The sequence below is a fragment of the Patiria miniata genome, unplaced genomic scaffold (genome assembly GCF_015706575.1).
Source record: "Patiria miniata isolate m_02_andy unplaced genomic scaffold, ASM1570657v1 HiC_scaffold_15, whole genome shotgun sequence".
Taxonomy (NCBI): domain Eukaryota; kingdom Metazoa; phylum Echinodermata; class Asteroidea; order Valvatida; family Asterinidae; genus Patiria; species Patiria miniata.
In genome coordinates, this window is record NW_024037053.1 from 2721556 (window position 1) to 2736273 (window position 14718).

General features: G+C 39.7%; 1 protein-coding gene across 1 annotated transcript in view; it reads left to right on the forward strand.

The window, feature by feature from the left end:
- The first annotated feature begins 11600 nt into the window (after positions 1 to 11600).
- Positions 11601 to 14718, forward strand: part of LOC119722410 (sodium bicarbonate transporter-like protein 11) — a 58413-nt gene continuing 55295 nt past the window's right edge. The window contains exon 1 of the mRNA XM_038192516.1: positions 11601 to 11638. Coding sequence (XP_038048444.1) covers positions 11621 to 11638 — 18 coding nt within the window. The 5' untranslated portion in view covers positions 11601 to 11620. The remainder of the gene's footprint in view (positions 11639 to 14718) is intronic.

The following is a 14718-nucleotide window of genomic DNA, read 5'->3' on the forward strand; positions in this document are numbered from 1 at the left end:
GAAATTTCCCTGTGGAGACCTTTACAATGTTTTGTTCCCTATTGTGTGCGTGTCTCCACAAGGATACAAATTTGAGCACACTCAGGCCTCCGAAAATATAGGGGTGTGTGTGGGGGGGGGGGGGGGGGGGGGGGGAGGGGGGCTTATGCCATATTTTCAATGGGGAGCGCCAATAAAATCCTACAATCAGGCACACTATATTAACTACAAATGCACCCTTGTCACGACTATTTCTTGAGGGAGAGACTGTTCGCATGTTCGTCACATTCCTTCTTTTTGCTAATGCATTTTCTGTTATGTTATTTTTTATTTTGGTTATAAATGAAAACCCCCAAAAGCATCCTAGGAACTGTAGCTCGGAAGCCTGAAGAAACCTTGTAGAGAGACTACTAAGACAATGAGAAGAAATTACAGTTTTAGAGGTGGGAGGAAAACCCCAGAAGAATATTCCGAGAAAAACCCACGGAATCAGGCAGGGACTAAAAACCAAATCCCCAGGGTAGGAATCGAACCAGGGCCCGCATAGCGGTAGAAGGCGAGGAAAGAACTGCTATGCCAACCTGACTCTCCATATTGTAATAACGATCGATCATAGTGTCATGTAGAAATGCATGTAAATGACATACATGTAGTCGTGTAAACATGTGTGTAATTATTTTACCTAGGGCCTACATGTACATGTACATGTACAAGGGGTTCAGTTTAATTGCATTAATGTACATGAACATCATTTTACTTCACGTAAGAATTTTTTGTGGCGGGGAGGTACTGGTATAATCCTTTGGTTTTTGCCCTTACATCAGGATAATTACATGTATGTTATGAAGGAGCATAACCCAATGTAATTAAAATACACACGCCGTTTTACTCAATTCCAATCTGAGTGCTTGACAAAGTTTCATTTTCTTTGTTTTCGCCAACTCTGTTTCCTGACACTTTTACTACCCAAAATATTTTCAGTCCTGTGTTTTCAACAGAAAAGTAGTGACATAAACAGGAATATGACCTCCATCCTGAAAAGTACAAATATGTCTACTAAAGAGCCCACGCTGGCCGAAAATAGCACACTTTCACTGCCAGAGTAAATATACTCACACCACTATCCCTATCAAATTGTCGCGAATGATTTAAACTTGTATAGTATATCCTCAAAAATCGATGTACATGTAGCCACACCGGCACGGACACACTACGTGAGGCCATAAATGTTTAATTGCGTCTGGCCATTAAATTCTCACTCTCGGCGCAAGGTGCGCCATTTCCCGTCGACGGAACACCAACTTGCTGTGACAGGACGTAATATAAAAAAGCCCCCTCCCCCTCCATTTGATCTCCCTGGCGACATATTATCGCCCTAATCGGCTCATTCTTGATTCAGAGTTCAGCTCTATAAACCCACAGTCAGGTGCAAGCTCTCCGGTTGGATTCAGATTCGGAAATTTATGGCTCTGCCATTTAGAAAAGTAATGAAAAGGGATGGAAATAGTAATGGTATTTTAGTGATCAGCTAAACAATTTTATTTTTTATTTTTTTTATGAGAAGCAGATTTTACATTCAACTCTAAAGGGTGAGTCAAAATAAAGTGACCGAATTGCACTTAAAATTAAAGAGTTAAAAAAAACACCCAATAAGTCTTCAGATTTGCTGTATTCTCCTTGCTTCTTGTAATATGCCAGGGTTATTTTGAGCTAAGCATTTAGCAGTTTACTTAGCAGTTTACAGTAGCTCGCTTAAACTGACACCAATATGATGCAAACTACAGTGTAGAAAGATCCATCAGAAATCAAGTTTTGTGAGCATGGGCGTCGCCAGGATTTTTTCCAGGGTGGGGGACAGAGCAAATTTTTCCCCAAAATTCCTTAGCTTTTTCATTATATTCTCAATTTATCATTTTTCCGAGCGTGAGCAGGGGAGCATTTGCCCTACCCCCCCCCCCCAATCAAATTAACAGCAATATGGATTCGCACCTCTTTTCCTTTCCCCCCCCGTTTTTTTCCCGTTTTCCAGGGGGCAAGTGCACAGTGCCTTCCCCCCTCCCCACCAGCCACCCAATCCTCCTCCCCCACCCCCCACCCCCCCCCGCACGCCTCCATTCCCCCCCCCCACCCCCCCCCCCCCCCCCCCCCCCCCGCGACGCCCATGTTTGTGAGTAGGCTTTGAAGCACAGAGCATCATAATCCCATGATAACTTTTGTCAGATATCGTATTTGGTTCTTTGCGTGGAACACATTTTTTTATCTTCTTGTGTTAAAAGGCCAGTGCATACATGTACATGTAGTTCAAGCAAGTGTGCGAATGCGACTCCAATTGGACGTCAGGAGACATTCCCTGCGAAACAAAGTTGAAAATGTGTTCAACTGCTGCGAAGTGACAATGAGTAGGAACCAGCCGTCAAAAACAAGATGCTGGATGTTTTTCTCGTATTTCACACCACGAATTTCAATTTTCTTAGAACCGACTTTCACAAACATCTGTTCCTCATTTGATTAGAACCTTCTTATCAATGCAGAACGCTGAGTATTAGGATACGAACAGATTGCCTCAATTTACAGTTTCGGAGAGTAATTATGTTTTTGGCCTTCTGTGACAAAATACATAATGGCAGGCGCTGTCAGCTGATCGGAGGACATTATCCTGGCCAGGCCTTGGCTTGAGAAATCCTCAGTCCCGATATGAAAAAAAGCCTTTTCCTTTTTCCCCCTAAACTCTTTATTCCCCTCCTTAACGCCAGTAGATCTTCGCCCGCGGCTTGAGACGTCAGTGCCGAGCACATTGAATGAATGCTGAGTGGTCTGGCACTGATAATATTCAAGTAGATAATAACGCAGAACATTACTGGCTCTACCCCCAAAAACCTGATGCACATCTTATACATGCGGCTCCAGATCCCCGTCCCAGCACTTGATCGATATTTACCGACTTACTCCTAATGCATTGGCTGTGCCACATCCAGGGACTGTAGTACTTTCCTGGGCAGCCAATCCAGTTTTTTTATTGTGGAGCACGCATGTCTTTGTCTGTCAGACATTTTCAAAGGAAAACAAAAACAATTTACAGAATTGCACTACAGCACAGTGTTTAAGTTATTTATGAAATTCCATTTCTTTCGTTCTGACAAATTTTTATTTAAAAAAAAAAAACCCCAAAAAACAATATAATAATAATAACCTAGCTACTTCTTTCCTGTTTTAAGCGTCTGCAACTCTCTGAAAAAAACTTTGTCGGTAAGGCTACAAGTAAATTGAATCTTTGAAGTAATTAATTCTTTACTAAATATGGTCAAATTTTTTTGTAGGATATCAGATTCAAAGTTAAACAAACTTGTATTGCTAGAAAAATAGCAATTAAACTTAAAGAATATTTATTTTCTGGGTGAAACTCTACAATTTAGAACTGGGAGAGAAACTATAGTAAAACAGAAAAGAACTAAACACATATCACTATACCTCATAAATATTCATCAGGCAACCACGGCATTTCAATGGTCCATTCCAGCAACTCAACCGTGTGAAGTTTTTACTACTGTATCACCCCGCGTCTTTGCATGCGCGCGTGACGCGCAAAAACCAGGGAGGTACTATCACACACCTGGGTCGCAGCCTAAGATTTGTTCCAGTACTGTGTTATCTCTTTACCAACGACGCATGTGCTTACGTTCGACTGTCTAATATAAAGTGTTGGATGATTGGGACTATCTTCCTTGACTTTGCCTCGACAGATAGTCCCAATCATCCAACACCTCGTGGTCTTTAGTTTTCCCGACAAACTGTTGTATTTGTATATTGTTTATATGTAAAAGAATGGGAAAAGTATGTACATGTATGGTGCAATTCTTTAAATGGTGTCAGGAAATTATGAATTAATAACGACACTTTTTTGTTGATTTTGTTGTAGCTATTTTTTCGAAGTCATACACTTACATACATGCAGAACATATTGCATAATTTGCCAAGTACTGATGCGTACTCTCTAAATCTCCAAAGAGTGAAATTAGGGACTAGACGTTTTAGAGTGAAAATCACTCTCATTTGAGATTGAAATATAGTCTGAAAAAGAACTTCCTCAGTCAAAGCTGGAGTGAAAACTCGATCTTTACGATTCAATGAATTTCACTCCAAAACGTCTGGTGCCTGTTTTCAATCAGTGGAAGTGAATTTTTACTTGAATGGAGTGAATTTTTCACTCTTTGGAATTTAGAGAGTACATGTACATGTAGGTCTACATATTGCACATTTAAAAATGGTTCAGTTTTCAAATTCTCCCATACTTTTTAATTTCAAACTATACTTTGTTCATGTATTTAATGAAGTCGTTTATTTTGCCTACCTGATGAAAATCTGTACCCTCGCTGCCTCGTAAAAAAACCTTTAGAGGTGCAAAATGTAGACCCTACATCAATTTGCTAGCGCGGCCAACGGACGACAAAACACTACGCGTCTCCACAAATCGCAAAATCCATAATTCAGATTTTTCATTTCGTCCTGATGCAAAGGCCCCGAGGGTTACGTCTGGAGACAATCAGCATTCTGTAGCTTATCGGGTTTTTCCCTTTCCCTTTTCCCCTTTTTCCCTTCTTTTTTGGGTACTTGGAGCTGTTTTTATAATTCTTGTTTGGAATTTCATGAGGAGGGGAACCTTAGGGGGAAATTCTTGTGAAGTGAAAAAAAAATATACTGGACAAATATGCGAGTATTTGGGGCATTTTTGGGGAATAATTCTTGAGTTTGAAGCTAATGTGTTCCATTTCAAAAGATCAGTAACTTTAAATTTGGGGATTTTATACAACAAAATGGGAACAATTTAAAAAGTCTGCTGGCACTCAGAAAATCTATATGAAAAATGTAACGTGAGTAACCGATTTTGTGCGTCTTGTTTATCATACATAACACATTTTTCTGGATGTCATCTTTAGTGCTTAGGTAGGTCTAGGTCTACTCTATCTACCATGGGGATAACAGTTATTAAACCTTTTCAGTAAGGTAATTACAGCCCAAGGAAACTCAAAAGTACATCAAAAATGTAACGTGAGTAACCGTGGAATTGCCCATATTCAGTGGATGATAGAATGTTCGGATATTTTGGCATATTTGGCACGGTCTTAAAAACTGTGCTCAGTTCGTTAAAATGGAAATCACATTTTCACATGGTAAAGACTCGGAAATGGAACTGGAGATGCCTGGATTAAATTTTTTTCCCTGGCTCCTGAAAAACGTGATCAGAAGTCTCAACTATAATTTGAGGGAATGCCACGGGGCATCCCGGAGAGCGAGAATGCTGAAATGCGCTGCGGTCATGGCCAGCTCCGCGCCATCTGATAGGCGGTCTCTGACAAGCCGACCGTTTCCAAATTCTAGGCTCTGTTCAAGCTTTGGCTTCATTTATGGCTTCCGAATAATTGAACAGTCTTTAAAGTAGGGCGTCCCTTTTATTTCTATGGTTCTCATATTTTGTTTGCCTCCAAAGTAGGGTTGGTCAGTCAAAGACAAAATATAAATCTGTAGAAAGAAAAAGTGCAGTTGCACCTGTATAGATGGCTAAATAAAATGAGGCCAAGTACGTATAGATCTCTTTCATAGGATGCCATCTTCGTAGGAAAACAAATCATATGTAGCAAAATTACAACACATTAGGTGCGTGTGCGCAGTGTACAAAATGATCTAAATATGCGCGTGTGTTGCACAAAATTTCATTGAAATACGGCATAGCGGATGCACGTCACAAAATTTTGATGCCCATAATGGCACCCATAATGTCGATGCACGTAGGAAGTGACGTCATTTGAGAGAGACCCACCGGTATTGTCTGTAGTTTGTTTAATGCAACGAATTTATAATGAGTTGATATCAAATAGCCCTAACAGTCTTAAATCCTCCAATTTTAATATGATTTTGCAAACCCCCTTGGGAGTTAGGGTTAATAAAATGATACAGTAAAATAGTTGAAATATTCGCAATGTTTTTTTTCAATACCAAACAGTAAGAGCAGTTGAGCAACTAAAATTGAAAACTGAATTGAAAACAAATGTGTAATGTACAAAAAACATTTGAACCACAAGTAACGTTAACTTTAAAAGACAGATAAAAAGGGAAATGAAACAAAAATAAATTTGGATTAAACCATCCCTCCCTCCCTCCGCCTAAAAAAAGCAAACTTGTGTAAAATTTACAGTAAAGAAATAACATTTCAATTTAAATACTATGTATTTATCTTTAATTTTTTATCTTTAGTTGTTATTGACTGTTTGTTGTTTGTTGTTCAATTCTGTGAAGTTAATGCCCAAACTGCATCAGATAATACAAACAACTAAACAAATAAAAGATGAGATCGTTGGAATTTCATGTGTGTAATTATTGCAAAATTTCCAACCCCACACAGACAAGATCGAAGGCAAGCAAATGCAATTATCGGATTTGACAACATTGATCGAACATTGCTGTCTGAAGTCTTGGAGACATATCACAGTGTGGTTCACTGCCCCACGAAGCCGGGTAATAAACCCACTTGAACACTGTAATGTAATGAAGACTCACATTCTTATTGATTGAATGTGTTGGACTGGACAAATATTGTCTTCTTTTATCCTGGGAAAATTTCCTACCTTGAAAAACTACCTTGAAAAACACAATAGTGCAGAGAGGGCAACTTTAAAGCTACAGTCCATCATTTGCAGCTATGTAATTATGTTGAAAAACATACTTGGCTGAAAGATAGTAAGGGAACTAAACTCCCTATGAAGTTATTCTTTCTGGCATGCTGTCATTTTGAAGAAATCAACAGAAGAAGGCCTTTCCAACGATGCATCTAAAGGCCCATCGTTGGAAATTTTGTTGGTAGTTCGTTTTTTTTGGTGTTTTTTTTTGGCGAAGCGCGCGCAAGCGTTGACACGATGCACACGCGGACGCGGTTGCTATAATTCATCATATCAGTGCGCAACATCACGTAGCTGCCATCGGCTTAGTGAGAACGAGTCTCGGACGCTGAATTCAGGCCCAATTCAAAACATGATTGAGCAACTTTTGATTTGAAATCAAGATCCTAGAATGTAGTTTTTCTCGAAATATACAGCTGAAGCTGAGCTGAAACTTCATCAGGTTAGTTGTTCAGCACCCTTCTTTAGATTTTGAGCACGTTTGTTGCTTCAAACGAACAAGATGCGCAAATTACAAATGATGGACTGTACTTTAACTTTTAAAACACACAGCCTTAATACTGAAAGACACCACCGCCTGGGATCATTTTCATTTCATGTTTTCATTGCAAATAAACGTCCGTCACTCAATTACATTAAACTGGGGCATCAGATTTTCCCGGGGGTTGCAAGAGAACATTATTGTCTACCGCGGTTCATTGCCACCAAAGTCTTAAAAACCCAAATACCCCCGGATCGCTCGGGCATTTCTCACCGTGTCATGTTGGCTCATGCGGTCGATCGAAAACACTCTTTGTATTATTAGTTCGCCGTCGCTGTCTCCGTGTTATTGCCCCGCGGTTGTCACTGTCCCGCAATTTCTAAAATCCACAAACAACTGATCATTAAGAAAGATATCTTTTGCAATCTCGTGGCAGGAAATTGAATGCACTTTTACATACATCATTGTTTGCATCATTGTAGGGCAGCGCTGTGTCACAATTTGTTAGTACAGTGAACTTCTTCCTTTGCAATCTTTCCCTTGGCAGAAAATTAAAGAAAATTGCCCCTTTTCTTTCCTTCTCGTTTTGGTATTATTGTTATTATCATTTCTGGTAATGAAACCAAGGATTCCTCAAAAGCGCCCCAGGCACTGTAGCTCGCAAGCCTGAAGAAACCTGTGGAGAGAAGACAATGAGAAGAAGTTACAGTTTTAGAGGTGGAGGAAAAGCCCAGAAGAATATTCTGGGGAAAACCCATGGAATCAGGTAGGGACTGAAAACCCAATCCACATATTGGCCCAGGCGGATTCAAACCCGGGTCACAGCGGTGGAAGGCGAGGAAAGTACCGCTACGCCAACCTGACTCCCCTGTATGTAAATCTAAAGACAAATGGTTCATACCGGTACTTAGGTTAAAAGTGAGCCCGAATGGATATATTTGGGGTCCACTTATTTTCATGTCCCTATTGCACCAGATATATGTGAGTTTTTATGGATGAGCTCCTCTGTCTGAACAGTCACAGACAGTCAAAATAATCAATCCTCGTCCCCTGCCATGCCTTTTACACAGGCTAGTCACCAACAGTCAGATCATACTCCAAGCAAGCACTGTGACTAGTCACACTCAGTAAACATACAAAAACAGGCAAGTGGTATAGGCACAGCAGGCTTATCACCTACAGTCAAAGCATAGCTGTATCATGTTGCATAAACAGTCACAGCCAGTCAATCCTGCTTTATGTAAGCTGGGAGCTCTTAACTGTTGAAAACAGTCACCTGAATGATTTTGACTGAAAGGACAACTTGTACAGTACGTACGTTTGCATAGGAGGGTTTACAAAAGTTGAACACATTTCAACTCTGTCAACTTTAGTTTGTAATTTAAAGGTTGGACAAAGTACATGTACTTGACTGGAGTGGGGTTTGAACCTGTGACCTCTGCATTGCCATTCCGGTGCTCTACAACTGAGCTACCAATTTGTCAATGTTTTCATTCTAATTACTTTGTGAAAAATTGAACAAGTAAAAAAGTTTTCTTTTTTTCTCTGTTTTTGAAGGTTAGTTCATACTCAGCATGACAGGAATTGTGAACACAAGTTTAGTGACGTCACAGCATTTGATAATTTAATTTACAGGAGTTGGGACACATTTCAAACTCCAGCATTGGAATTGTTGTGAAGAAAGAAGACACGCCGCTCCTCTGCAATCATTTGGCATACATGTACATGCGTTTCGGGGCAAAAACCCCAGGCCTACTGGTAGATCTCGGCAAAAAAAACAATCTTAATCAACGTCGGGTTTACTCCAGGAGAGCCTTGCTGGTTTTTTTTTGGTTGCTTTTATTTTTTAAACTTCAACATGGTTTCTCCATCAGACATTTTCATTAAGCATTCTCGAGACTTCACTTTCATCAAGAGGGGGCCACGGGAGGTTTTATACAGGGGTCCTGACCAGCTTGCGTTTGCACATGTTTCCTTAATGTCGCCTCAAGCTCAGACACGAGCACATCGATAGGGGAAATGAAAAAAAAAAATTTTCCAGGGATGTTAAATGTACTGTAATTTTTTTGTTGGATTCAAATCTTATAATCAGGTGATATACCTGTACTGATGATTTTTTTTTTTTTAGTTAAAGGGAATGTACATCATTGGTTTTTGCTGTAATTTTCAGAAATGAACTGTTTGAGGGTTTAGTATAATAGATCAAATATTGTTACACAGACATGTTTGAAGTTTTGTGTTCGAAAATGCTGGAAATACTAAGACAAACAAAAATGTTCAAGTAGTCTGGTTCCCTGCCTCCACTAAAGATAAAATGGATCAATTTATAGATGCCGGAAAATGGTAAGGTAAGGGAACAAGTCTAGCTGGCCTGCACCTGTTCATGAACATGTAACCAATAGCAAACAAATTTGGACTGAAAAAAAAGAAGTAAATTTGGAGCAGTAGTTGAAAAATAGTTAGGTTTTTCCAACGGTACTCGGCCGACCACTGCTGGAAATGTATACAAAAATATCATTTTCTTGAAAAGGACTTCACACCAGGTGCCATAATTTTACAGGATGCTTTAGACTGTCATTTACCACATCCTAGTAAGGTATTTCGTAAAAACTTGGTAGTTTTATTTTCGATGTTTGCAAATGTTGTAAATTCCTTTAAAGGTAGAGTAGATTATTTGCGGCTATTCAAAAGTAACCGACAAAATTATTGTTGAAAAGCATGCTTGGTTTAAAGATGGTAATGGCACTAAAATCCGTGTGAAATTATTCCTTCTGGCATGCTGTCATTTTGAGAAATAAAAAAGTAAGCAAGTGACCCATTTTTGGAAATTGTGTTAGTAGTTGGTTTGTAATTCGGCGAATCCGTACACGGGTTTGTGCAAGTGTCGACACGGTACACGCGCGCGCGATTGCTATTATTCGTCGGTTCTGTGCGTGACATCGCTTAGCTGCAATCTGCTGAATGAGAACGTGACCCGGATGCTGATTTCGTGCGCAATTCAAAACATGAAATTTTGAATTGAAATCAACCCTAGAGTATTGTTTTCTCAGAATAAACGACATTCACTGAGTTAATATCTTCAGGTTAGTTGTTAAGCCCCTGTCTTTCGATTTTGAGCACTTACAAAAAATACACAAACGACAAACGATCTACTCTACCTTTAATCCTTATAATTCTTTTCATGAATAACAAAATATTTTGTCGGAGGGTAATTATTCTACCGTTTGTTTGTGCGTGACAGCAATGCAGTGTTTGTCAGTTTACTGTCTCTGTTTTAGCCTCTTGAGTCTAAGATTAATTCCCAACTCAGGAAGTGAGTTCCAGATTGCCGTCATTGCTGTCGTGACAAAACAATCGCTTCTAATTACGATAGGTTTCATCTTGCTTGGGAGGCCAGGTTTCATTGCGTTTTTTTTTTTTGAATGGCAGTTTATTTTGTTTTATACAAAAGACGTTGAATGGACAAAAAAATCCAATATTTTTTTAAGACTTTAGACATAAAATGTCAACTTGAATTACAAATTGTTAGCATTAGATATATTTACATGTTAAGCACCGTCTATCAGAATTTTAATAATTGTATATATCGGAAATCCAACATCGAGAAAATGTTTTGGTATCCCCTGTAAAAGTTAGACCATAAAGATGACACTTTGATTTATAAAAAGAAAGAACAATCTTAAGTCCCAATTTTCTCTGGAGCATATTGCTCAAACTTGTTAAACAAATCTCAGCACTGACACTTTGTCCAGAACTGACCTGGTCTCTTAAGATCCATCATCGCATCGAGGTGTAACGATCCGCACGGTGTTTGAATATTTAATTTGATAAATAATAATCTGTTTGGGTCAGCAGGGAATAACATGTGCTCCTATCATGATTATAGCTGGTCCAGGGGCTGGGCATATAAAGTCTTTCCCACGTTTGCACTTTGGTCTTTCCTTGACCTTGAAATACAGGGTGAGTAAAAAAAAAACGAAACCCAAATGTCGGGACCATTGCTTTAGTGAAGTTCTGCATGTAGCACTTTCAAAATCTAGGATATGAAAGCCCAATTCATAAGCATTCTTTTAGTACAAGTATCATTCAAATCACTTATGTACTTTTCGAGTTACGGAGTTTTAAACACAACCACCGTTTTAAGGTTCTGTCCACGGATCACAAAAAAGTTCAGTGTTCTTTCAGCAAATCGAAAACGAATCACATAAGGATGTGTGTGAATTGTTTTCGTTATGCTGAAAGAACACACACCTTTTTTGTGATCCGTGGACAGAGCTTTGAAAATGTGAAACAAGTCAGTTTAACAATATTTGCTATAACATTCTAATCCTCCAAACCCATTTATTTCTGAAAATTGCAGCAAAAGCAAATGTTGTACATTCTCTTTAAGATGAGGCTGATGTGCAATATTTATATGGATTAATCGGAATTTTCAGAATTGTGTTGACTTTTTCTTTTGTCTGCAGAAGATGAAGAGGAGGTGACTTTGATGTTCGCACAACACGAGGTAAGAACAAAAATATATGTTATGGACCAAGAAGTCCCGTGTCTTGCAAAATCAATTCCTCACAGATGTTGCTTTATTTTTTTTCTCTTAAATTTTCATCATTGAGAAGTAGTCAAATACTGAAACCTTAACCTACATCTCCAAATTACAAGGGGGGGGGGGGCAAGGAGGCTTCAAAAACCTTAGCTTTATCTCTGGTTTGACTAATATTTTTCTTCAGTCAAAAATTCATAAGAATTCCTGCTCTGCTCAAATGTTACTGACCTGGAACGAGAGAATTCAGTATCCCCATAGTCTATCAAGTCACATTACTGAAGTCATGAAGCTGGCGCCTAAAAGCCGAAGCATGAGACATAGCTGAGATTATGGAAACCAGTCCCTCCCTTCCCCTATCCCCCCACCCCATAGCCCCCGACAACCCCCACCTGCCCACTCCTCCCGACCCCCCCCCCCCACCCCTTTGCTAGTATAATAATAATGCGTGGTGCTTCTATTATATACATGTATAGTGCTTTCCAGCAAATTGTATACTCGTGGGTTTAGAGAGGCAATTGTACGGTAGTAAAGTGTCTTGCCCAAGAACACAAGCACCATGTTCCCCATCAGGGTTCCAACCCACGTACATTGTAACATGGTACATGGGTCGAACACTGTAACCATTGGACCACAGCACTCCAAAGTGACGATGCATGAATGTTTAACTTGATTCCATCCCCCTTCCCCCCTAGGGCTGTGCCGAATATTCGGAATTCGGTTTATTCGATCGATAACGAATATTCGAATATTTTTTTCGAATAAGAATATTCGGTGGTGATATGCAATGAAATAAAAAGGTGAAAATTTTTTTTTTTTTTAACAACAAAAGTGTATTCTCAAAGTTAAGTTTCGAGTTGCTGCCAAAACACCCATACAAGTAGCTTGTATATATGCCAAGCAATAATGCCATACATATAATACATGTACTTCTGCTTTGGGAGTGCTTGCAGTAAAGCCAACCCATTTTTTTAACGCCGGACTGCAACACCAATCGCTGATGCTTCCGACAAGATAAACAAGACATTTTGTCTTTCATGTCTTCACAAAACACTTCCTGACACCTTTTCATATCAAACTTCTAGCATGAGTAGTAACGTTTCCGTTGTCCGTATTTTTGTTTGTTGTTGTCCTACTTACAATCCCTACTTTCAAAAGAAAACCGCCGCTGTTTTTCCCGATGCGATCCTGGCAAGTTTCCCGCGCGTTGGTGTTACATGTACATGTGTGCAGCATAGGAAAATGCAGCGTGGCATTGGAGAGGAGCACGTGTTAATTTGCCCACGTGCGCAGTGGGAGGGGCTTACTGGATCGGCTATTGACATCGCGAAAATGGCATGCCAACATCGATGTAGAAGACCTCTGCAATCTCATGCAAAGAACTTGATTTCTTTTTTCTGTGTGGGCCTTTGTATTTTCCGTTTTCATGTACTTATTTAAAGGGACGTACTGCTCGCACAGGGTCGCACAAGAAGCGGTACATTACACTGATACAGCGAAGCCAATTCCCCCAAAGTTTTCCATCGCCTGTTCAATCGTGTCGAATGCACGTGGTTATAGGGAATCGCCTTGCACGCAGTATGCTGCTCACAGCACGTGGCGGTGTTGTAGAAAACTTGTCATGAACCCCAACATTACATTAAAACGTTTTGAAAACCTTGGTTCATTTACGTTACGGACTCTGGGATTTTTCTAAAAGAATTTCTTGTTTACTTTTAGGGGTAAATTTATTATGGCTGTTAGATGTTCGCCTCAATGCCTCCGTAATTATATACATGTACATGTACAAAATAATCTAGTTCTCTCAACTGATCAGAGCACCCTTTTATTGAACACATTTTCGTTCGCTGTCCGTCAGCTTTGTTCGCTGGGTTAGTCTGCTAATTGCACCCAATTTGCACAAATAAAACATACATAAACACTTCAAAAACTAGTTCAGCAATTATACTTTCAGTAATAATAGCGGAACCTCTGGCTTATGTCCTCCAAGTCGAGCAAAACGCAAGAAAAGGGCAGACAACAGAGAGGATTTCAAACTCAAAAGAGCTCTCATTTATTTCGACAGACAGACTTTGCGGTCAACTCACCGCACCGTACCGTACCCCTGATTCCCAGCATAGAAAACCACAGCTAGACAAAATGTATCAAAATGTTGCAAGTTGGAATATCCAAACCTTTTAGTGGCCTATTTGTTAGAAAGTTATCTCCAGAGCACGCACTTAGCCAGACAAAGAACCGGGTCAGCGCACCTGTGCCCTAATTAGCCCGCCAACAATGCGCCCGCCGGAGCTCGGCTGGCGATTTTTTTTTTTTTTTTTGCTGAAATGTCACCCTTCGTGTTTTGGGTACACAGCTTATAATACATCCCCTGTGGGCAAACAAGGAAAAACTGCTTTGCACGTGTCAAGCTGGGGCATGTGTATGCCGCGCCCACGCCCATTATTTGCATAAACTTAATATGCATTTACAATTCAAAGACCCATATTTCATTGAATAAAACATTAAATATCATAGGTTTTTTTCTTGGAGTTTTTGGTTGTTGAGAATAAGTTTATTTAAAATGATATAAAATCATTTCCTCAATTCTTGGTGACAAAAGTGCGAGTTATTATTATAAAAGTGATTTTTTTTATCCTCAATACTGTGACTAGGAAGTACACCGTTTTGTAGACTTCAAGAAGCTTCCAGTATAGATATGCTCGGTTCCTGTTTGCGAGTTAAGGGTCGAGAGTCACAATAGCTGACGCCACCCGCCGTGTTTGGGGTTCACGGCTTAATACGTCCCCCATGCAAACAAGGAATCCTTCACTCTAGCTTCTATGGTTATTGTTAATCTTTAAATTACTGACGACTGAAGAACAACTGATTGTTGTCAAATACCTGACTTACCTGTGAAGAAATCATGCATGGCATGCTGACGTGCGCACGAACGTCGACTACATGTACATGTATGGCATATTTTTTGCTTTTGAGGTAATTTGGACTGGCCAAATAACCGAATATTCGAATATTCGATCGATTGGAAGGTCGAATATTCGAATATTCAA